General features: G+C 30.8%; 1 protein-coding gene across 1 annotated transcript in view; it reads right to left on the reverse strand.

The window, feature by feature from the left end:
* Positions 1-8,064: 8,064 nt before the first annotated feature.
* The window catches only part of LOC111703345 (nephrin), a 46,012-nt gene continuing 28,222 nt past the window's right edge, over positions 8,065-25,854 (reverse strand). Inside the window, exons 13-26 of the mRNA XM_023475246.1 lie at positions 25,465-25,530; positions 23,361-23,445; positions 22,906-22,963; positions 22,567-22,644; positions 22,335-22,412; positions 19,985-20,057; positions 18,540-18,615; positions 12,809-12,912; positions 12,289-12,378; positions 12,166-12,220; positions 11,772-12,074; positions 10,623-10,686; positions 9,009-9,188; positions 8,065-8,685 (exon numbers count right to left, since the gene is read on the reverse strand). Coding sequence (XP_023331014.1) covers positions 8,496-8,685; positions 9,009-9,188; positions 10,623-10,686; positions 11,772-12,074; positions 12,166-12,220; positions 12,289-12,378; positions 12,809-12,912; positions 18,540-18,615; positions 19,985-20,057; positions 22,335-22,412; positions 22,567-22,644; positions 22,906-22,963; positions 23,361-23,445; positions 25,465-25,530 — 1,500 coding nt within the window. The 3' untranslated portion in view covers positions 8,065-8,495. The remainder of the gene's footprint in view (positions 8,686-9,008; positions 9,189-10,622; positions 10,687-11,771; positions 12,075-12,165; positions 12,221-12,288; positions 12,379-12,808; positions 12,913-18,539; positions 18,616-19,984; positions 20,058-22,334; positions 22,413-22,566; positions 22,645-22,905; positions 22,964-23,360; positions 23,446-25,464; positions 25,531-25,854) is intronic.

Genomic DNA, 25,854 nt, shown 5'->3' on the forward strand with positions numbered 1-25,854 from the left:
TAGTACATATACTGCAGTTTAACCACAAAACATTGGCGGTCACTCCTTTTAAGTTCGAAAAATTGACCAACTACAAGCCTAGTTTAAAGTAAAATTTTCTTTTAAAAAAGATGTTTTAAGCGTAGGACTCACTTTGACTGTGTGACTTACACTGTCTGAACAATCAGCTCTCAATCTAAAGTTGAATTTATAAAATAATTCTAAAACAGGGGTTCATATAATTTCCAAAAAACTGGTTTTCGCGATCCTAAAACAATGCAACCAACTTAAAAAACAAACACCCACAATATAATTTTTTCGAAACCTTCACTCAATTATACCCCCAATTAAAAAAAGAAACTCGATGCTTTTAAGTTTTGCCTCCAATTGTAAAAAAATACCCCCCAAAGTTATAAACTATTTTTTACACTCAAACATTTTTATTCAAATTGCCCCACCTGACTCAATTTTGCCCCTTTTTCAACAATTGTAGTCCTAAATTTTTTATAATCCCCCTTTTTTTTAGTTTTGGCCGGCCCTCAGTTTAAATTCATTAACTCCAAATGTTAATGCACCCAATCTCTAAAGAAATGCCCCGAAATAAAAAATTTGCCCCTTTGAAACAAAGTTCTCACATACATAATTGCCCCCATTAAAAAAGAAAATTGCCTCAAAATAATGATTAAAGAATTTCCCCACGGCCACATATAATTGCCCCCAAACTAAAAAAATTGCCCCCAATGATTAAATTTGCCCCTGAAATAAATATTTCAGATTTGCTCCATACATATTTGCCCCCAACTAAAAAAATGCCCCTTATTCATCCAAAATGCCCCCATAATAAGGTTTAAGGAATTCCCATCCACATAATTGCCCCCAACTAAAAATTTTGCCCCCAAAAAATAAAACTTGCCCCTGAAATAAAAATTTCAGATTTGCTCCATACATATTTCAACAATTTCAACCAAATATCAATTTCTGGGCAACCTTATTGCTGCAATACATCAAACCTCTAATAAACTATTAATCAAATCTAAAAAATTACACTGGATATTTAAACTTGTATTTGTCATATTAAAATCCAAATGTGTTAATTAAATATTCCCTGAAATTTGAACAGTGAAAGTACATATTAAAATCAAAAGGTGTTAATTAAATATTCCCTGAAATTTGAACAGTGAAAGTACATATTAAAATCCAAATGTATTAACTCAATATTCCCTGATAGTACATATTAAAGTGAAAGTACATATTAAAATCCAAATATGTTAATTAAATATTCCCTGAAATTTGAACAGTGAAAGTACATATTAAAATCCAAATGTATTAACTCAATATTCCCTGATAGTACATATTAAAGTGAAAGTACATATTTAAATCCAAATGTATTAATTCAATATTCCCTGAAATTTGAACAGTGAAAGTACATATTAAAATAGTCAGTGCATTTAGAGGCTAATTTAATATTTCACTTTTTCAATAATGATATAATTTGTTTTCAATAAATAAAAAAATTAGAAAAATTTTGATTCAACTAACAAATAATGCTACTAAATATGTGTAAAATTAACCACAGTAAAACTTTGGAATAAAACAACCTTTTCTTCTGCATATTTTATAGTGTTTTAAAGCAAATAGTTTAACCAAAAGCTTAAAAAATTATCTGAACGTGAACGTGAAATGGGTTTGTGCAGACAGGACACAAGGTGCACTCATTTGTTTTTTTACATTTACAGTACAAGCACCGTGACAATGTACATAAGTTCAATGAACAAAAATAATCTGGGTTAATGAGTGTAAATGAGCATAAACATCAAAATAAAATGTATGACCTTTAATAAAAGAATACCCTTTTGTCATATCTGTGTAATCTGTTCGACAGTTTAAAAAAACAATAAATCTCTTTAAATTGAAGATGGAATAAACATTTATTAAACGATATACACACATTCTACATACAGAGTGTCCCTCGAAACATGACAGTTGGTGAATAGTTTTCAATGTCTTCTTCCTTGATACTGTATTAGTTATTTGAGACTTTTTGCAGTTTATTTCGTTAAACAAATCTTTTACTCAAATATATATTTGTTTGAAAAATCAATTTTCCTACAATATTACTGCCATATAGTATTTCTTCTCATCACCATTGGTATCAAACAACTTAACAAATTAGGAAAGAAGACATTTAAACTATATCACCAACTGTCATGTTTCGTGGGACATCCTGTATTCGTAAAGCAAACTTTTCAGATTTAATGGCATTAAAAAAAGAAAAAAAATCAGGTGCATATGTTTTCAGTTTGTTTCTAAATAAGGCCAAATTGTACATGCCCATAAATTTAGTGCGGCGATTAATTTGATAATTGCGATGTAATTGTGCAATGTTTGTCATACTTTTGTGCCTTCTCTTTCTAGTTTAGTTGATGGTTTTAGTAGGCAGGTATCTCAAATGAATTGAGTAGGATCACAGTTTGGATGTTTGAAGAGTATTGTTTATCTTGAAAACTTGATCACAATATCCAATTTAAATTTGAGGATACATGCTTGATCCCTGCAGAATACATGATCACCATGGAATATATGAGATGAGTTAAATAATATGTTGGTCTGCACAATATAGAGATCAGTGCTACATCGTGAATCGTGATCTCGTGATCTATCCACAAAACTTTTGATTTCATGGATGAAGAAAATAACCGTAAAAAGGCCAGTGAAAAAAAAATTGAAGAAAAAATCCGTACATTTTTTTTTTGCAAAATCCGTGCAATCCTTACATTTAAGAAAATCCGTACAATCCGTACAAATAAAAAATAAATTTAGTTTTATAAAAAAAATCCAAAATTAAAAAACAACAAGACTAAAAAAATAATTTCTCATTTCTATTAAAATTCATTTTTCTTTGTTTTCGTATGTGAGCAAAGGCTTATATTGCTTTAATTTTTTTTGAAACAAAAATGACCTCTGTACAATGTACACATAATGGTACAGTGTGCAGTGTACATATGACAAAGATAAAAGTCAGATAAAAAAATCCCGATAAAATAAAAAAATACAATTTAAAAATATGCTCGCTTTTTTATGTTTGTACTATTATGTCAGCTATTCTTTTCATTTTCTCAATTTGGATGGGTTTTGCTGCTGGGGGGGGGGGGGCAATTTGACCCCCACTTTACATCCCATGTAAGATGTTCAAATATGACAAATGATACATCATTGGAAAGCTCTTGTGCTCTACTTTCAGAATCTGCAAAAAAATTGCAAATTTGCAAAAATCTATTTTTTTTTAAAAATCCTGTTTTATAGTAAAAATGTTTGTAAAAATATTATCCAATAATGATAAAATATTCATTTTTGAAAAGCCCTTGACCATGTCATTTCAAGTATGCAAAAAATGTTGCTAAGTTTTAGATAATAATTTGCAAAAACATCTTTGCAAAACTTGTGCAATCCGTTTCCTTATGACATAAGCTTTTTAAAAAACTAAAAGTTATCAAAATCTGACAACTGTAAGTGGGTCAAAACAAAGATTTAGTTTGTTACAGGAAAAAGTAGTCATTCAGGCAATGTGCCTAAAGACTCAGGCAGTTGGTATAAAAGTCCGGGTTTAGGCCTAATGGGAGGGCTTTGTGTATTTAGGAAAAGTTAAAAAATTTCAACAGCCTCAGACCAATACTTTTTGAGTTATGTAAAAAAAAATTGACCCCCCTCCCCAGCAGAAATGATGTTAATTGTAATCCTTGACCTTAACATTTTTTTAAATTTGAAATCTTTTGCACTTTATCAAAACTCTACAGGTTACAGAGTGAAGACTTAAGTGAAGGAATTAAGTGAAGACTTTTAGAATGGTTTCTGGGCTAAAAATCCGTACAATCCCTACAATTCGTACAATCCGTACAATCCCTACACGTTTTGATAAAAATGAAAAACCTAATAATTCGTACATTTTGGCCACGCTGAACTTTAAAGGCTGTGTCTAGGCAAGATGATATCAATCTTTTTCTTTTAAAATAGTTTTTTTTTAAATTGTGGTTCCTTTGTATACAAGACGTTCAATGCGCAATTCTGCTGCTGAAACAATTGGAGAAAATTGTAAGAATAAACATGGAAGCTGGAAAAATGACGATATCCCTCACATAACAGATATCATTCCAGATTCCGTCATTTATAATATGGAAATGTCCTAGATTTGAAATTTGATTGTTTCATTAACAGTGTAAATCTATGAATACGGATTTTGGATTATCTATTCAAATATTTACGTGTATTAACCTCTAGAATTCACATTATTTTCTCGATATAACTTAATAAATTTATTCATTGATTAAACTAGAAACAACCTGTTCATAGATTTAATTAGAATTTAAATTAACCTCAAAAGAAAACTAGATATATCAAGTTAACATATTCTTCTCCCTATCTCTCACAATTAACTCCTGTTTTTTCCGGGTTTAGAATTTAGCTCCGGGTATGATCAGGAGTTTGCTCAGGTTGAGAAACAGATACATAAATTCTGGATTTAATGATGCTCCAACGTAACTTTATTTGAGTATATTCATTACCAAATTTCGAGGATTGCAAATAGCAAAGATGACATTTTCATATTGTCCAAGAAACTATTAAAAATACTATCAGAAGTAATACTCTGAAAATATAATATAAACAAATTTTATGATTTTAATCATCCCAAGACAGTCTGGACTGTATAAATTGTAATATCTAAATCAGTTGTAAAGGAATCGAGTCCTTGTCACAAACTCTGATTTTCTAATCCTTATATCTTTGCAACCTAATGTCGTAGACCTTAGATATGTCAGACTATAAATTCTGTTAGATCAAATAGGTTAAGTTTGAACTATAAAAGGTTTACAACATCACGCTGCAAAGATGTTGGGATTAGAAAATTTGAGTTTGTGGCAAAGACTCAATTTCTTTAATGGATTTATTTACGGTTTTTGTGGAATAACGCAACTGAGTAAAGGAATTGAGTCTTTGCCACAAACTCAAATTTTATAATTCTTACATCTCTGCAACCTGATGGTGTAAACCTTTTATATTTAGAACTTAGATTATTTGATCTCACGGAATTCATAGTTTGGAAAAATCTAAGCACTACAACATTGGGTTGCAAAGATATTGTGATTTAAAAATCAGAGTTTGCAACAAAGACTCAATTCCTTTATATGGAATTTTTCATTTTTTCCGTAAAGACGCAACTGAAAATTTCCTTAATGATTTGTCTTCAAACTCTTATTCATGTTTTATTATATAAAAAAATTAAATTTTACTGTTATCTGATATCTTTAAACGTAAATGTTTATTGATAATTTTTCAACTTAAGCACATTGCAAATTAGACACAAGCTGTCAAGTTAACGTTTTTTTCGACATTACTGGTATACGACTTTGTGACTAGTGTATCGAAGCGAATGAATTTTTAAAAAAGTTTGACAAAATTTTGTTAAAAATGCATTTAATAATACAATATACGCAAAATGTGTATTATTCTTCTGATATCTATAACAGCAGAGATACCATGGAAAATAGATGCTTATCCTTTCAATACGGTTTTTTGATGTGGCATGCTACAAGGTTAAAATTGAGTTTGATCAGATAAGTTAGCTAGCTACAGATAAAGTTTTGCGTTATTTTGCATTATTTTGCGTATATTGCGAATATTGTGTATATTGCGTATATTGCGTATATTGCGAATGTTATTCCTGTTAATGACCTTGTATCTCCTCTAGTTTTGGTTTGACGATCAATCGTAAAAAATGCAAAGGAATTGAATCTTTGCCACAAGCTCTGATTTTCTATAATACCTACAGGGTGAGTCAAAAAAAGTGTGATTTGCGGATCCTGGTGCAAAATTGTAACTTTTTTGTGCAACTCTCCTGTATGGTGTTTATTCAATATTTTTTGAAAATTTGTAATTTTTTTTGGTACTCCAATTGCTCAAAAATAAATCCTCGAACCTTTTTTTCTCTCAAAATCAAAAGATAGAAAAGCAAAAATGTAAACATAAATTATTTCTATCAGATTCTCAAATTTTTTAAAAATTGAATCACAGAATCACAGAAAATTCGCAAAATTGTAATAAAGAAATTTTTAGTTCTGGTCTAATTTTTGAGGAAAAGTTATTTAAATTCTCCAGTTTATTTTAAATTACTAAATTTACGCTGTTCAGTTAAAACCTTAAGAGCCATTGAAAAACTTTTTTCCGCAAAAATTAGACAAGAACAGAAAATTGCGAATTTTCTGATTACAATTTTGCAAATTTTCTGCGATTCTGTGATGTAATCTTTAAATAATTTTATATTTCAATAGAAATAATTAATTTACACCTTTTTTTCTGAACTTTTGATTTTGAGAGATAAAAAGGTTCACGGATTTTTTTGGGGCCATTGGAGTATCAAAAAAAAAATTAACAAATTTTCAAAAAATATTGAAAAAACACCATAAAGGAGAGTTGCAAAAAAATATTGAAAAAAAAACACCATAAAGGAGAGTTGCACAAAAAAGATACAATTTTGCACCAGGCGCTGCAAATCACACTTTTTTTTGACTCACACTGTATATGTTTGCAACCCAACATTGTAGACCTTAGATAATTATAAATATGATTTCTGTGAAAGTTGAAATATCGACGGATATCAGCCTATACCCCCTTTCATTTTTCGCCAACACTCAAGTTGAAAATTATCGAAAGTCGTCTTAATTTTGAAACATGTCCATCCGTTGTTTATATAATATGATCCGTTTTTTTCAAGAACGGCTTTTTCCGTCCGATAACACTTTCAAAATTAACTGTGTTTGCCACTTGTTACAGAGTATTCCGTTAATTTTCAAAAAAAATTCCGTTTGTTAACGTACCATTGCCCAGCTCTACCTTTGAAGCAATTGCTTAGTGCGCTATTGAGTTAAATTCTAAATCTATGCAATCTAATGGAGAATTACTTTAACATTTATTTACATATTTCAATCAGTTTACAATAAAATATAGTATTCAAGGTACAAGCAGTTAAACTATAAACATTAAGTAGATTTATTTACAGTTTCATTACATCTTTAATATTTTTAAAATACAATATTAACATGGATGATATATTTGTACATATATTTTTCGTTTAAAACGTCATTTTTATGATATTTATGACGCTAGATAAAAAAGTATTAATGTGAAGTGCATTATTAACAATTGGACAATCGAGAAATGTCTCAATTTTAAATTTTCTTTAAAAAACTAAAAACACTATGTTTGCGCTCAGGCTTGTGTTCCAATCTTTGTACGAATTATTTGTTTTGAAATAGATTTGATGTGGTGAAAAGATATGACTTTTAAGATTATATGAATGTAGTATAAGAGGGAGTGTTTACCTATTCAAAATAAACAGCTTGCACCTGCAGATTTGACTTACCTGTATTAATACTAGACGATAAGTTTACAATATTCTGATTAAAAACAACTTTCAACTGATATAGGTTAAATTGAAAAATTAAGGCATTATATAAATTTTGGAAGAAAGGGAACATTCCCTTAGAACTTTTTTCTTTCACTTTTTAGCTGAAAAAAGGGAAATTAATGTCAGTAAGCTTTATATAAACATTCAGAGCAAGAACTAAAATGTCATATTTTTACTTTCACATTTTTGCAAATTTTATTTGAAAAAAGCAAACAAATTTAACCCTTAATACGTTTTTTCTACTTTCAAGGCAAAAAAAACCAAAATAATTTGTACACCCTTTATAGTTCTTCTTCAATCTGAATCTGTTCATGCATGAACAAGTACAAGCTTAATAACCCTTAGTTCTTCTTCAATCTGAATCTGTTCATGCATGAACAAGTACTGCATAATAACCCTTAGTTCTTCTTCAATCTGAATCTGTTCATGAATGAACAAGTACTGCATAATAACCCTTAGTTCTTCTTCAATCTGAATCTGTTCATGCATGAACAAGTACTGCTTAATAACCCTTAGTTCTTCTGGAATCTGAATCTGTTCATGTATGAACATTGAACACGTACTGCTTAATAATACCTTTATTTAAAGTTTTAACCAAAGGACTCTGAAACAGGAAAACAATTTTATAGAATCTAGTTGTAACTTGAAAAAGCCCAATGAGCATGAGGCACAGTAATTGTGCAACGTTAACAGACCCATTTAGCTAAATTAGAAATTGATAAATGTCTAGGAAAACTATTTGGTTTGTTACAACATAAAATGCGCTTGCTAAGGAGAAAATGTCGTGTCTACCTATTCAATTGTTTTCTAGTTGTCTTTACAAGGGGTAATTTTTTCTTCATTGATTTTGTGAATGCTAAAAACATATTTGACAAAGACGTGTTACAATTGTACATAATTAGCTAACCTTAAACTTAAACTTGTTTTTGAGATCTTACTCTTCAAGGCAAGGAGCTGGATCTTGATAATAATTCTAATATATTTTGAGACCTTACTCTTCAAGGCAAGGAGCTGGATCTTGATAATAATATATTGTGTTGTGTGCGTTTTAAAAAGTTTATACACAGCTTTCCCGATCACTTTCCATGAGGGGAGAAATATTTCCCGACGCCCCGAGAACCCGTTCTCCGCCCCACCCACTTCTACAGTCTATATTTCCGCCCCGATCTCCACCTACTCCGCCCCAACTTGACAAATACTCCGCCCTCTGCTCTCCGCCACTTCTTAAGGGTTGTCCTTGTCCTCTTCTAGAAACAAAAATGTTGTGAATTAAAAGCAAGAAAGATAACAGAAACTTCCATACTATAAAATGTACTGCAGTTTCTGGGTGGAATGTAAACAAACTCAATGCTGTCCCAGCTTAAGCTTTGTTTACATTCTTCCCGGAAACTGCAGTACACAAGTTCCTATTTCATGTCTTGAGTAAAGACAAAGAGATAAAAATGAAACCATTTATTTTGGTGGCAATTTGAACCACAATAGAAAAATATAAGGAGAATGAAATTGTGGGTTGAACTAGTTTTATGAAGAACATTTAGTAAAGAATAATGTTATCCCTTTATTGGGTCACCTCAGGGTTGAAGTTGAGAGTGTAGTGGGTTGAAAGGTGCTGGGTGAGTAGTGGTTTGGTTTATCAACTGACAGACTGTGTAGACTGCGTAGACTCGTGGCTAGGTCTGGTTCTTCACCGCGTAGAGTCTCCAGCTCCTGGAGATCGGACAGGAGGATCGAGGAGGGACGAGAGTTTCCCCTATAGAAGAGTTTTAGTTAAGAAACAGAAAAAGTAATAAACTTGATATGGTCAAATTTAGATATATGGTCTTTTAAAAACGGTCCTCCATTTAATATGGGTCCTCCATTCAATATGGGTCCTCCATTCAATATGGGTCCTCCATTCAATATGGGTCCTCCATCCAATATGGGTCCTACATTCAATATGGGTCCTACATTCAATATGGGTCATCCATTCAATATGGGTCCTACATTCAATATGGGTCCTACATTCAATATGGGTCCTACATTCAATATGAGTCCTCCATTCAATATGAATCCTCCATTCAATATGGGTCCTCCATTCAATATGGGTCCTACATTCAATATGGGTCCTAAATTCAAAATAGGTCCTCCATCAAATAAGGGTCCTACATTCAATATGGGTCCTCCATTCAATATGAATCCTCCATTCAATTCCTCCATTCAATATGGGTCCTACATTCAATATGGGTCCTAAATTCAAAATAGGTCCTCCATCAAATAAGGGTCCTCCTTTCAATATGGGGCTTTGTTGAATATACAGGGTTATCCACAAAGAATGAGACTGTAAAGACGACCTAAAACTTAAAAAGTAGGACAATCCCATGGTTAAATTAACTCTTCAGTCTTAAATATTGTCTTTTATTATCTATTTAATGATTTGGCAAAGTTACAGTTACAGTTGAAGAGAATCGTGAATATGAGGAAACAGACAGTAGAAATTCCGTACAGTTGTCTCTGAAGTATTCTACTTTGTGGGTAACCCTGTAGGTCTTTTTATATGGTCCTCCGTTAAATTCCATTATCAAATATGAATCTACACATTTAATATGGTCCTCTGTTAAAAATTGTCCTTCATTTAATATGGTCCTCAATTAAATATGGTGCTCCGAATATTGATTATGGTCCTTTGTTAAATATGATCCACTGATAAATATGGTCCATTGTTAAATATAATTCTTTGTTAAATATGGTCCATTGTTAAATATAATCCTTTGTTAAATATGGTTCTCTGATAAATTTGGTCCATTGCTTAATGTGGTCCTTTGCAGGTAAGTATGATCCTCTGTTAAATATGGTCCTCTGCAGATAAGTATGGTCCTCTGTTAAATATGGTCCTCTGCAGATAAGTATGGTCCTCTGATAAATATGGTCCTCTGTTAAATATGGTCCTTTGTAGGTAAGTATAGTTCTCTGTTAATATTAAATTTTGTCGAATAAAGTTGTGTCCCCATCCTACATATTAAACATGGTTGCACTGTTCAAGATGGTCTCCTTTTTATCTTTATAATCTCAAAACTAGAAAAACAAATAATCTTAAAATTCAAAAGTTTTAGAAAATTGGCATATGAACTTGCATTAAATGTCAATACTTTGATTTCAATACTTTTTTAAACATAAAATACATCACTACAGAATGTTATGAAAAAACCTTGTAAATGTTGAGTATCCATGCAAAGCTGGACCATATCTAGTCCTACCAAGCGTTTTGGAACCTGAACATACAGCTTTGATAAAATTAGATTAAAAATTTTACTAGAACATTTTAAAATTTTTACTTTAAACTTTTATAACTTAAATGTAAGATGACTCCATTAAAAGCGTATATTTCCGTTTTACAACTGAGCTGAAAACTTTAGAATGGTGGATATCGAGATTAATGCTTGATCCTCTCTTTTTTTAATATCGAGACTAACCTAATCTTGTACTTGTATCCTGAAAAGAAAATTCATCCAATTAGAGTCGCATATAAGAAGCCGATAAATTTGAAATTTTGCGGGCCATTTAAGATTATGTACAGAAACGGGAGGGACTCTCTAAATTAAAAGAAACGGTATTTGATTTTTCTCTACTATATCAAAGAAAAAACGGTTTAAGAAGAAAATCAAAAGTGTGTCCATTGGATACTCAGATTAAGTAATTGGGATTAAGGATATCTCATTCTAAAATTTTCAGCTCTGATTCCTTTGATTGTCTTTTTAAAAGAAAATCAAGTATTTTTAACTATGAAATATTTGTAAAACTTGAAATTAAAACGAGAGAAGGTAATCAAATCTGATTTTGTGAAAAACTTTTTAAGTTTTAGTTTTAGTTTAATCAGTTCTAAATGAATTGCAATTTAATGAAAAGTAATTATAGAAGTAATATGATTTTAATATTTCTGTTTCCTCATTCGAATAAATAAATGCAATATTGTATTTATATATTCTAGCTTTTGATTCTATATGTTTAAGTTCAAAGCTCAATATATTTTGGATTAAAGGGAGTGTTCGCGAAAATGAAAGGGGGTAAACGCTTATGTAGAGATAGAAGTAAGATTAGTAGCAATCACCATCGAATATTTTTCGACGTAGGCCTATATCCTTTTTTATTTTTCGCAAACACTCCCTTTAAGTTTGAGGAATGTGCTCTCACATATTTCAAGTTATTGCATTTACTTTAAATATAAATCAGATTTATATATGTATATATCTTTTAAGGAATAACTAAACATGCAAGTCAATTCATGAAGATTTTTTTTGATTTTCATAAACTTCTGTTTTGCTAAAATAAAAATTAAGTTTTTAAAGAAATATCTTGCCTTGTAAATTGTTGTGGACGTAATTTGTTCCGTAGCTGATTCCATTTAAACTGTCCGCTGGGCTCTGAACCACCTGGTGTCCAGTTCGAAAACTGTTCTCCCCCTGGCGGTCGTTTTGATAACTACTCTTCCCCTGGCGGCCGTTTTGATAAAAACTTTCCCCCTGGCGGCCAGTTTGAAAACTACTCTCAGCAAAACCGGTTCTACTGCTTTGTATTTGGTGTTCTGCTGTTGCAGGACGTGATGCTTCTGAAAACAAAGGTGGTCTGGTTCCATCAGAACTTCCTGCCATTTCTGAGAATCCTACAAACCACAAATAAAAATCAATTAAAAGTTTTTGATCAATTAAAATTTTCAGATTATAATCCTAAACATGAATTCGATTTATTCCTTCCTGATGAATCTGAACTATGAATGCTTGTGGTTCCAGGAACTCTGTCTGCTCTAACCTAAAAATTTAAGTTTTTAAAGATGATTTTCATGTTTTACAACTCTTTTGAAAGGGACTTGAACTGACCTGACTTCCATCTTGTTTTTGTTCTGTAAATATATGCTGAATAAGATCTGGAGATTCTTGTTCTTCCTCTTCCTCCATCTGAGCAAGGCCCTAAACATTATGCTGAGGATGTATAATTGGTCTCTCAGTATGTTGAAATATCTTTACATGGTTTTTAACACTTATTCGGGGGAAATATAATATTTAATGGATGAATAAATCAAATTTAGAATTAAAAGTGTCCAAATGTAATCCCCAAAACAGTATGCAAATGAAAAAAGTGTATTTTTAACTTTATATCAATGTTTTTTTCAGCATTAACATTTTTCTTTATACACATAAATCTGATGCAGTGTAAACCTTTGATATTTCAAACTTTAACATTCTATAGTATTTCAAATAGTATATGGTTGCAATGATATAGGAATTAAAAAAATGCAGTTTGTGGGCCGAAACTTATTTACTTTGCATGCAGAAAAATGTCCCTTAGCATGTATAAGTTAACCATAGAAAGAAAGGTGGGACGCACCCTGAATTATACCTTGCTAGATCTACAATCCAAAGCATGAACTGATCTGACAGGAGCCAGACAATGAAGAGTTATTCCCAAACCTATTCCCAGGACTCCAGCAGTCAGTATACAACCTAAACCATAGATAGAGTATTCCCAACCCTATTCTCAGCACTCCAGCAGTCAATATACAACCTAAACCAAAGAGGTATTATAGATAGAGTTTTCCCAACCCTATTCCCAGTACTCCAGCAGTCAATATACAACCTAAACCAAAGAGGTATTATAGATAAAGTATTCCCAACCCTATTCCCAGCACTCCAGCAGTCAATATACAACCTAAACCAAAGAGGTAATGTAGATAGAGTATTCCCAACCCTATTCCAGAACTCCAGCTGTCAGAATACAACTTAAACTAAAGATGTATAAAAATAGAGCATTACAAACCATATTCCCAGCACTCCAGTAGTTAGTATACAACCTAAACCAAAGAGGTATTATAAATAGAGCATTACAAACCATATTCCCAGCACTCCAGTAGTTAGTATACAACCTAAACCTAAGAGGTATTATAAATAGAGTATTCCCTAAATCCCAACCCTATTCCCAGCACTCCAGTAGTCAGAATACAATCTAAACCATAAAGGTAATACAAGAATATCAATGTAAAGATGAGTATGATTAAATAGAAGACACTTGTAGTTAATTCCATGAGGATTGAACTTGGCTATATTTTAATGCACTTATTCTCAAGCTAGTTTCTAGGTTTCTGACATTTTGATTTTTTATTCTGAAAAGTTTCAATTAGAAAACTTTTTTGAACTAGTAAACAATTCTAATGTTTTAAACTAGTTAACCTATAATGTTTTGAACTAGTTAACAATGTTTTGAACTAGTAAACCTATAATGTTTTGAACTAGTTAACCTATAATGTTTTAAACTAGTTAACCTATAATGTTTTGAACTAGTAAACCTATAATGTTTTGAACTAGTAAACCTATAATGTTTTGAACTAGTAAACCTCTAATGTTTTGAACTAGTTAACCCATAATTTTTTGAACTAGTAAACCTATAATGTTTTAAACTAGTTAACCTATAATGTTTTGAACTAGTTAACCTATAATGTTTTGAACTAGTAAACCTATAATGTTTTAAACTAGTTAACCTATAATGCTTTGAACTAGTAAACTTCTAATGTTTTGAACTAGTAAACCACTAATGTTTTGAACTAGTAAACCTATAATGTTTTGAACTAGTAAACCTCTAATGTTTTGAACTAGTTAACCTATAATGTTTTGAACTAGTAAACCTATAATGTTTGGAACTAGTTAACCTATAATGTTTTGAACTAGTTAACCTATAATGTTTTGAACTAGTAAACCTCATAATTTTTTGAACTAGTAAACCTATATAATGTTTTGAACTAGTTAACCTATAATGTTTTAAACTAGTTAACCTATAATGTTTTGAACTATTTAACCTATAATGTTTTGAACTAGTTAACCTATACTCTTTTGAACTAGTAAACCTATAATGTTTTAAACTAGTTAACCTATAATGTTTTGAACTAGTAAACCTCTAATGGTTTGAACTAGTAAGCCTATAATGTTTTGAACTAGTAAACTTCTAATGTTTTGAACTAGTAAACCTATAATGTTTAGAACTAGTAAACCTCTAATGTTTTGAAATAGTAAACCTATAATGTTTAGAACTAGTTAATGTTTGATGAAAGATCTAATATTAGAGAGGATCCTCATTTCAAAGGAAAGTAAATTGAAAATTTCCACAATAGACTCTGCTGTCAAGCACAAGTCTACAAGAGGAAGGTTAAAGTCTGAAACTTTGTGTTATATATTGGTTTTATATCATAGCAATACATATTTACACATTTGACTTGTTCGTACCCAATAAACGTAAATCAGGCTAACTTTCTTTGTGACCCCGGGCAAGGTTTATGGAAAAAATGAAATTTTCTTTAGAATTTCAGAAATCTCTCAATGTTTGTCTAAAGAAAAAGTTCGCAGAATATTGAAAGCCTTGTACAAATTGATGGCTAGTAGAAAGAAATAATGAAAGTCATCTTCTTGGTTTCTTTAAAAACATTTCGTGGATTTCTAAAAGAATTAAAAAATGTTTTATGAAACAATCATAAATTAATATCTAGTAGAAAAAATGAAGAAATAAATGAAACTTTTCTATATTCATATGATGTTGTAAACCTGATGCCATACTTTGACTATTTGATCTTGCAGATTATTACATATTTTGAAATATTAAAGTTTAGGACATTAGGTTTCAAAGATATATATAATGGAGAATTAAAGTGTAATGAAATAAAAATGAAGGGTAAAATAGGGATCAGCTTTTTCTCTACAGATATTTGGTCCATCACCGAATTTTAATTAAATTTGAAAGTATTTAAATTATACAATCAGATTGGAGATGGTTGCAGTGCGCATATCCTTACACATATTTTTGAACTATATTCATTTCTGAGAATTACTAATTACGGAATGGTTTCGTATTACGTAAATTCGCGTAATTACGCCTTAATTACGCGAAACTAGACTTTCCTTCTTATACCTAATTAGCACGTAATTTTGCGTAATGCTCCTCCTCCATAAGTGAAAGAAAGTGTTACTCGTAATTACACGTAATTACGTGTAACATAATTACGACTGGAAACCCTAAATAAGGTAGGTTATGTTCCCAATTAGTAATTTTGCAATTACTTTTCAGTATGTTAATCATTTGTTTCAAAAATAAATTTTCATTAAAGATATGAAAGTTGCCAGAATTATTAAATGCATTAATACCATTAAACTTTTAAACCTTTGTGGTTCCTCTTAAGAGATTAGTTTTAAAGGATTAATCATGGAGTTTCAAAATATTTACATATTTTCTCTTTTTAGTTAAATATGTATTTAATAATAAACATTTATTCAGAAAATAGTAAACTGAATTTTCTTTTGGTTTTACTTCAGAACCATTGCAGAAAACTGACCTTAACTGATTTTAATCTAAAGTATTACAATACTAGGTCTTTAGGGTGCTTCGCGCCCCGTTTCATGGAAATAATTTTAGCTCATAACTGTTGCTCTAAAAGTCGGAAATTTTAAATCATTTTCCACTTTTTCGGATTTTGGCGCATTTTCAAAAAAAATATTCCATCTATTTTCCAGGAATTTTATTCTTCCAATTTTGATCTTCAATAAACTTTTCCTAGGGTCATGTAAGAATCCACACCAAGTTTTGGCCTGATCGGTTCAGCCGTTTTGACATTTATTGGATACAAATGGACAAACAAACAGACAGAAATTGTATATAATATATATATATGTCATCATTATAGTATCATTCTTTATCTTTTCAGAGAACAGCTGGAATATTCTTAAACGTCTAAAGGAAAATTTAAAAAAATTCATTAAATTGACAAAATAAATATTTTTAAAAGACAATTCAGAATTCTACACAAGACCACCGACCCCCCCCCCACACACTAGCGATGGATGCAACTTAAAATTTTGGACATTCCTTTATTTTGAGATTGAATCATCGGATTAAACTTAAATCCTTCAATACTATTAGGATGATCGCAATCCAATCTAAAAGTTCTTGTCTCTCTGTCCTATCTTTGTTGTCGTTGGTTTGCGGGTTTATAATATTTATTGGTATTCAGCAGAAATTCTCCAATATTTTCAACCAGAACTCCGCACACAGACTTCAAAGCAAGAAATTTCAATTTATGGTATAGGAATATAGGTATATATATTTTGATGTAGCTAGAGCAGTGAAGGAGAACATGGATTAGTATTTTTTGGAATCAGAACTTGCTGAGGCCGAATTTAAAGAAATAAATATGGTTGGTTCAACTTAAAATTGTATTTAATGTTTCAAGATTTAAGCCGGCGAATTTGAGACGCGGCTCAAATTCATTAAATTCGGGCACTGTTTTGTCAAAAAAGTGTTTTTTTTATTTAAAAAATATTTCTATTATTTTACATAAATAGTTTGTTTCTTGAACATGTAAAAATACAGTTTTCATTCTTCAATTATTTTTATCTATTTTGTTAACAAATTAAAACTTTGTTATTCCAAGAATTGAATTATGTAAATTTAGCTGAGGTCGAAACTTTTGTTTGGAATATTTATAATCTTGAACACTTGATCTCGATATGCAATATGGACATTTTTGAGAATAAATGCTTGCTCTCTCAATTATTCTAATATATGCAGGGGTTGATCACAAAAGGATACAGAACAATTATTTCGTAGGACTGGATTAGAAAGTGATCAATGCTTGATCCTGAGCACGCACCCCTGACCCTTTAGTAAAAGTAAATTCAACCTAAAGTCTGACCGCGTTAACCTTGTTGCACCGGCTAGTCCTATTGAGTGTCTGCTTCATTTACCCAATGTCCGGGCGATACAGTACAAACTGGGACCGGAAAAGTTGACCCGGCTCGGATATTCCAATGTACTACGGCTGCCCGTGCGAGATTCGCAGCACAAAATTTTTTACTTCTGAGAATTTAAAATTTGTCCATGAGAATTTAGACCACTTAATACTTCACAACTCCCACCGGCAAGAATTCATTAGAAATTTTAAATGCCTAAATTATTTTTCATCAAATATGATACTACTTTTGTACTTTTGTAAATATTGAACATATTTTAAGAGTATATTAAAACCTGGGCACGGGGAAGCGTTTTTACTAAATTCTTCTTACCTTCCATTTGTGTACTTTTAAGTATTTTGTACAAAAACTCCATTTAATATTGTATTAATACTATTCAGATTTTAGATCCACATAAAAATACTACAGGGTGTCCCAAAAAACAAGGGAATTCAGTGACGAATTGGATATCGTCTTTGTTATGAATTTGCATTGTAATACACCATGTCCTATAAAAATGAAACCTTGACTGTACTCCCTCCATTAAATAATTATCTTCTTTTTCCAGTTTTCAACACAACAACTCCTCAACCAAAATAAATTAAATTAAACCTTTTCCAACTTTTCTTTTTGTTAAATTAAGATTTGGCAAAAACAAAGAAATATAAAAAAGTTGAGAAAATGGTGAATATTTTGAACCGGAAACTACATAAATCTGAATATTTAGACAGAAACTAGAGTTAATAAAGAAAAATACATGTACTTTTAGTCTGTACTTTACCCAATGGAATATTATACATGTACATGTAGATATTTATGCATTTATTGTACTAAGTGGATTATAAAATAAATATACGTGTAATGTACTGTACTGCACTTTACTATAACAGAACAATTGTGTAATGTACACTGTACAGTGCATAGTTTAGTATTATTTTATACGGGTTAACAATCCAATCAATTAGAAGTGTAATATTCAACTTCTTACATATAGTGGAATTTTTTTAAATGCTAATTTCAGAGTAATACATGATATTTTAACATTAATTCTGAAAATATTCTAGTTCACAAATATGTCATATAACATATATTGATATTAGTAAAATTTAGCTTGGGAACCCATGATTTGCCTGGAGAATTCCCTTTAAAAAATTCAAATTTTCAAACCAGGTTAAAGACCTTCCGGTCCAAGCAACCCATTAAAATTTCGAGGAAAATCGGTCCCGAGTTTCGTGAGCTGTAAATGTTCAGAAATTCAAAAAACACCCAAACTCCACCCCCCCCCCCTAGAAAAAAATACATTAAAAGATGCTTTAAATTTATGACATGAGATGTAAGGACTGGAAACCAGTAATTACTATTACCTGCAACAACAACCATAAAAATCGGAACTTTTTCATCCCCTTTTTCTCCCTCTTCTTTCATTACAGGGGAATTAACCTTAATTGTGTAGGTATTTTGTTATAGTCAGTAATCAGTAGTCAGAAGTCAGAAGTCAGAAGTCAGTAGTCAGAAGTCAGTAGTCAGTAGTCAGAAGTCAGAAGTCAGAAGTCAGAAGTCAGAAGTCAGAAGTCAGAAGTCAGTAGTCAGAAGTCAGAAGTCAGAAGTCAGAAGTCAGAAGTCAGAAGTCAGAAGTCAGAAGTCAGAAGTCAGAAGTCAGAAGTCAGAAGTCAGAAGTCAGAAGTCAGAAGTCAGAAGTCAGAAGTCAGAAGTCAGAAGTCAGAAGTCAGAAGTCAGAAGTCAGAAGTCAGAAGTCAGAAGTCAGAAGTCAGAAGTCAGAAGTCAGAAGTCAGAAGTCAGAAGTCAGAAGTCAGAAGTCAGAAGTCAGAAGTCAGAAGTCAGAAGTCAGAAGTCAGAAGTCAGAAGTCAGAAGTCAGAAGTCAGAAGTCAGAAGTCAGAAGTCAGAAGTCAGAAGTCAGAAGTCAGAAGTCAGAAGTCAGAAGTCAGAAGTCAGAAGTCAGAAGTCAGAAGTCAGAAGTCAGAAGTCAGAAGTCAGAAGTCAGAAGTCAGAAGTCAGAAGTCAGAAGTCAGAAGTCAGAAGTCAGAAGTCAGAAGTCAGAAGTCAGAAGTCAGAAGTCAGAAGTCAGAAGTCAGAAGTCAGAAGTCAGAAGTCAGAAGTCAGAAGTCAGAAGTCAGAAGTCAGAAGTCAGAAGTCAGAAGTCAGAAGTCAGAAGTCAGAAGTCAGAAGTCAGAAGTCAGAAGTCAGAAGTCAGAAGTCAGAATGTCAGAAGTCAGAAGTCAGAAGTCAGCCGTCAGTATTCAGTAGTCTGTTTTCTATAGATTGTAGTCTATAGTCTGTAGTCCTTAGTCAGTAGTCTGTAGTCTATAGTCTGTAGTCTGTAGTCTAAAGCCTGTAGTCTGTAGTCTGTAGTCTGTAGTCTGTAGTCTGTAGTCTGTAGTCTGTAGTCTGTAGTCTGTAGTCTGTAGTCTGTAGTCTGTAGTCTGTAGTCTTTAGTCTGGAGTCTGTAGCCTGTAGTCTGTAGTCTGTAGTCTGTAGTCTGTAGTCTGTAGTCAGTAGTCTAGGCTATAGTCACATGTTTCTTGTTTCTAGTTTTTCATCTTTAGTTTTTAGTCTCTTTTTTTATAATCTCTATAGGTCTCTAGTCTCTAATTTCCATAAAATGTTATCTCTAGTCTCTTGTATCTTTTTACAAGTCACCAGTCTCTGGACTCTTATTTTTAGTCTGTAGTCCTTAATCTTTAGTTTCTAGTCTTTTATTTAGTCTATAGAGGTCTCTACTCTATAGCCTTCTCCATAAAATCTAGATCTCTATTGTTAATTTTTAGTTTGTATTTACTATTGCTTTACCTCAAGCAGGACACTAGTTAAAGCCTGTATCATCACCATAGGACTTTGCCCTTTCCTATTCTCAGCCGATATCCTAGAATATAAGGGATATCCTGGAATATTTGTGATATGCTAGAATATAAGGGATATCCTATAATATTTGGATATCCTGCAATATATGGAATATCCAAGAATATTATGGATATCCTAGAGTTTAACGGAAATCCTAGAATATATGGAACATCCTTGAATATAAAGAATATCCTAAAATATAAAGGATATTCAAGAAAAAAGAGATATCCTAGAATATTAGTGATATCCTAGAATATAAAGAATATTCTAGAATGTAAAGGATGTCCAGAATATAAAGGATATCCTAGAAAATAAGGGATATCATAGAATATAAAGGATATCCTAGAATATAAAGGATATCCTAGAATATAAAGGATATGCAAGAATATAAAGGATATCCTAGAATATAAAGGATATTCTAGAATATAAAGGATATCCTAGAATATAAAGGATATCCTAGAATATAAAGGATATGCCAAATTATAAAAGATATCTTAGAATATAAAGGATATCCTAGAATATAAAGGATATCCTAGAATATAAAGGATATGCAAGAATATAAAGGATATCCTAGAAAATAGAGGATATGCAAGAATATAAAGGATATCCTAGAATATAAAGGATATGCAAGAATATAGAGGATATCCTAGAATATAAGGGATATCATAGAGTATAAAGGATATCGTAGAATATAAAGGATATCCTAGAATATAAAGGATATGCAAAATTATAAAGGTTATCATAGAATATAAAAAATATCCTAGAATATAAAGGATATCCTAGAATATAAAGGATATGCAAGAATATAAAGGATATCCTAGAATATAAAGGATATTCTAGAATGTAAAGGATATGCAAGAATATAAAGGATACCTAAAGTCCTTGTTTTTTATTTGAAAGTTGATTATTTCAACCGTGCTTTTTTTGTAAAAGTTAATTGCATATTTATGCAGACGAGAAAAGTTTAAAAGCAATTGTGAGAATTTGACTCTTTTTAAGAAAAAAAGACGAAATCCTTGTACGATCAATTTTACCAAAAAATGGATTTTATCAGTGAACCGTTCCGTACCGTTTAATCAGACATGCCAAACGTTACATTTTAAGATAGAGGATTACTTGAATAATGTGTGCAGTACATTAAATGTTTAATTAAACTATTTCATGAAAACTAGAACAAAATGACATGGAAAACTCCATATTATTATTTTGCTTCTGTAAACACACAAAACAGCTGAATTTAAATATTATTATGTCTTCTCTGCACACACAAAACAGCTGAATTTAAATAATTTCATGTTTTCTCTACACACACAAAACAGCTGAATTTAAATATTATTATGTTTTCTCTAAACACACAAAACAGCTGAATTTAAATATTATTATGTTTTCTCTAAACACCAAAACAGCTGAATTTAAATATTATTATATTTTCTCTAAACACACAAAACAGCTGAATTTAAATATTATTATGTTTTCTCTACACACACAAAACAACTGAATTTAAATAATTTCATGTTTTCTCTACACACACAAAACAGCTGAATTTAAATATTATGTTTTTTCTGCAAACACAAAACAGCTGAATTTAAATATTATTATGTTTTCTCTGCAAACACAAAACAGCTGAATTTAAATATTATTATGTTTCTCTACACACTCAAAACAGCTGAATTTAAATATTATTATGTTTTCTCTAAACACACAAAACAGCTGAATTTAAATATTATTATGTTTTCTCTAAACACACAAAACAGCTGAATTTAAATATTTTCATGTTTTCTCTGCAAATACAAAACAACTGAATTTAAATAATAAATCTAATTTAAAGAAATGTGATCCGCTCTCTATGCATTTAATCTCGGGGGAGCGAGAAATTTGAATTTATTTTGATATTTAAAGCAAGGTCATGTTGGATATTTTTAATAAAATTTGAATAAAAAAGGCATGAATAGGAAACTGGCTTTTAAACCAATATTTCCAAAATTTGAAACAATTGTTGAAATGATTTATCTGACTGAATATTAAATGTGCAAACTTTAATTTAATTGTCATAAAAAATTATTTCAAGTTTGTGAGTATGTATCATTAACACCTACTCTAATACAAAAAGCCTTATTAACCCTTACCAAACTGTGGTAATAAAGGGGGGATTTGACTACCTGAGTTTTTACTATAAAAAGGATGTTTAACTTTTCCTAAAAAATTTAACCATTTAATTAACTAACATATTTAGCTCGGATTGGTGTATGTGGCTGTCTAAACAATCCCTTTATTGCTTGTTATACGATAAATAGATTACCTGATATATATTGCAGTTCCAGGTTCTAAACCTGACAACCAGAAATTAGGAAGATCTCGACTTTCATTGAACAAAACTCTGAAAATTAAACCTTATGTAAATATACGATTAAGATACAAGGTACCTTCCTATGATTAAGATACAAGATACCTTCCTATGATTAAGATACAAGGTACCTTCCTATGATTAAGATACAAGGTACCTTCCTATGATTAAGAAAAGTGGTACCTACCTATGATTGAGTGCTCCAATGACTTCCAAGTGAAATCGTTGAGGTAAACCTCCATCAAACCCGGGTTGGCATGTTACACTGTAAAATTCAATAAAAATAAAAAGGCAAAATATGGTCTAAAATTCATCAACAATACAAGATTTATCTCGATAACAGGACACTAGATGTCGTATTTTCAATTAATGAATCTATTGATTGCTGGGTTTTATGTACATTGTACATGGACTATTTGAAATCATAACTAGAGTTCGACAGTGTTCCCTCATTTCACAGTTGTATGGTTCCCCTGATCTCTATTTTCATACTTTTAGGTTTTTTATTATTAAAGATTTAAATTACCGAATTCCCATTGTGGATTGATTGGTAATCTGGCAGTCATCAGGCCTATCCGGGGGTCCTAATCATACAATACAAATATATGAAGAAAAAATTATATATTTTTTTTTTTTTTTAAATATTTGCAATGCAAAGCATTTTGTATTTTGTGTTTTTATTCCTGTTTTAATGTTTTTGAATGTTCTCTCCAAATGTTGAAGCTATTTTTACGTGCAATCATCGTTAACGACTCTTCAATGACTAGCATCGTTAAAAAATTTTCAAGTATCTTCCTTTAGTGCCATTAAAAACTACATCGTTAACAAACTAAAACTTTGAGAAAGATCGGAAAATACTGTAGAAGAAAGCTAAGGGCTACATGAAAAGTTTTTTTGAACAATTTTAAATAACCGTTAAGAAATGACTTGAAAAATATCTAATCATGCCCAGTCCTCCTTTGGTGAATCTGCTGATTTTACCTGCAGGGATAACATGGAACACACATGGAGTAGACTGCTTCCCGACCACATTCTTTCCGTAGCAAAGAATTGTTCCAAACTCAATCTTTAAAATAAATCATTTTTATTCTTATATTTTATCAACGCTTCTTGATGACATAATTACAGATGGACGCGTTCTGCTTTTTGTATGAACAAAACATTTTGTTCGTTTTTTCAAAAATTTAAAACCAACTTGTTTTCGTTTTTTTTCTGAAAATTGTCGTTTATTTTTCATCTATTTCGATCGTTTTCTCACTGAACGATATTTCACTGATGTCTTACGTTCAATAAAATAGTTCGTATAGTAAATAAAAACGAAAGTTTTTTTTAAAAAGTTTGTTCGAAAAATCGCTGATTAAGTTAAAAACGTTCGTTTTTTCAAACCTTTTGGAAAAATTCTTCGTTTATTCAAAAAAATTGGTTTTTTCAAGTTGGTTAAAATAATTTCAAATCGGTTGTTTTCTTAATTTTTTATTCGTTTTTAAAAAGCGATCTTTTTTCATTTCTGTGAACGATCCAAGTCATTCGTCCATCGTTCGTTTTCTTATACTGAACGACACAATCATTCAAGACAAATGGGTTGGTAGTTCAGACTGGATAGTACTGAATGCATGTACATTAGATGTTATACCGGCTCGGATCATGCACTTATAAAGTAGGTAGTTTTTTAAGTAAAATACATTTTTAGGCAAATATGACCAAAGATGAATGAAAAGTGAAACAAAATATTCCTTCAATTCCTTTCTCTGTTAATCCTTTAAATGTTTAAATCTTGCGGTAATAACCCTTGGATGTTTAGTATCAAGCAAATATTGAAATTAGTTCAAGTTTGCATCAAACTTTAATTTAATATAATTTCAAATTAAAACCCATCTTCCTCATCCCTTTACATGCAGATTGCAGACTTTAATCATTTAATTATTTAATTATTTAATTATTTGATTATTTGATTATTTAACTATTCAATTATTCTATCATTATTAAATTTTTTTTACCACTAATAACTTGATTTTTTATCGTAAGAATCTTTGATTATTTTTGAATAAGAAAAGTAGGAGGATCTTTGATTATTTTTGAATAGGAAAAGTAGGAGGATCTTTGATTATTTTTGAATAGAAAAAGTAGGAGGATCTTTGATTATTTTTGAATAGGAAAAGTAGGAGGATCATTGATTATTTTTGAATAGGAAAAGTAGGAGGATCTTTGATTATTTTTGAATAGGAAAAGTAGGAGGATCATTGATTGTTTTTCAATAGGAAAAGTAGGAGGATTATTGATTGTTTTTCAATAGGTAAAGTAGGAGGATCTTTGATTATTTTTATGAAAAGTAGGAGGATCATTGATTATTTTTGAATAGGAAAAGTAGGAGGATCTTTGATTATTTTTAAAAAGAAAAAGTAGGAGGATTATTGATTGTTTTTCAATAGGTAAAGTAGGAGGATCTTTGATTATTTTTGAATAGAAAAAGTAGGAGGATCATTGATTGTTTTTGAATAGAAAAAGTAGGAGGATCATTGATTATTTTTGAATAGAAAAAGTAGGAGGATCATTGATTGTCTTTGAATAGGAAAAGTAGGAGGATCATTGATTATTTTTGAATAGGAAAAGTAGGAGGATCTTTGATTATTTTTGAATAGAAAAAGTAGGAGGATCATTGATTGTTTTTCAATAGGAAAAGTAGGAGGATCTTTGATTATTTTTGAATATGAAAAGTAGGAGGATCATTGATTATTTTTGAATGTGAAAAGTAGGAGGATCTTTGATTATTTTTGAATAGAAAAAGTAGGAGGATCATTGATTGTTTTTGAATAGGAAAAGTAGGAGGATCTTTGATTGTTTTTGAATAGGAAAAGTAGGAGGATCATTGATTATTTTTGAATAGAAAAAGTAGGAGGATCATTGATTGTTTTTGAATAGGAAAAGTAGGAGGATCATTGATTGTTTTTGAATAGGAAAAGTAGGAGGATCATTGATTGTTTTTGAATAGGAAAAGTAGGAGGATCTTTGATTATTTTTGAATAGTAAACTAGACAATCTTGAATAATTTTGAATATGAAAAAGTCGGAAAAGATCCGCTAACGACCTTTGCAGTAGGTTTGTATGAGAGAAGACTGGAACCAGCCAGATTGGAAATATCTCCATCAGAGTCCTAAACAATTATATCAGTCTTGTTACATTTAACATTAAATAATGCATTAAATAATATAAGCGATTTCATTTATATTTTTTTCCATAATTGTTTGCAGTGGCGTAAATAGGGGGGGGGGGTTATTGGGGTTAATTACCCCCCCCCCCTAGAATCCTGGGGGACCCCCCTAGAATTTATTTTTTAAAAAAGGTTGATTTTAAAATTGAACATCTTTAAAACTCGCACGAAAATAGTTTAAATGTGCAGATACTTCAGATATTTCAGATTTTAAGTTAACATATTCTAAATGATTCTAAATTCTAAGTTAATAGTCAATGTCAGTAC

Source organism: Eurytemora carolleeae, unplaced genomic scaffold (genome assembly GCF_000591075.1).
Source record: "Eurytemora carolleeae unplaced genomic scaffold, Eaff_2.0 scaffold520, whole genome shotgun sequence".
NCBI lineage: Eukaryota > Metazoa > Arthropoda > Copepoda > Calanoida > Temoridae > Eurytemora > Eurytemora carolleeae.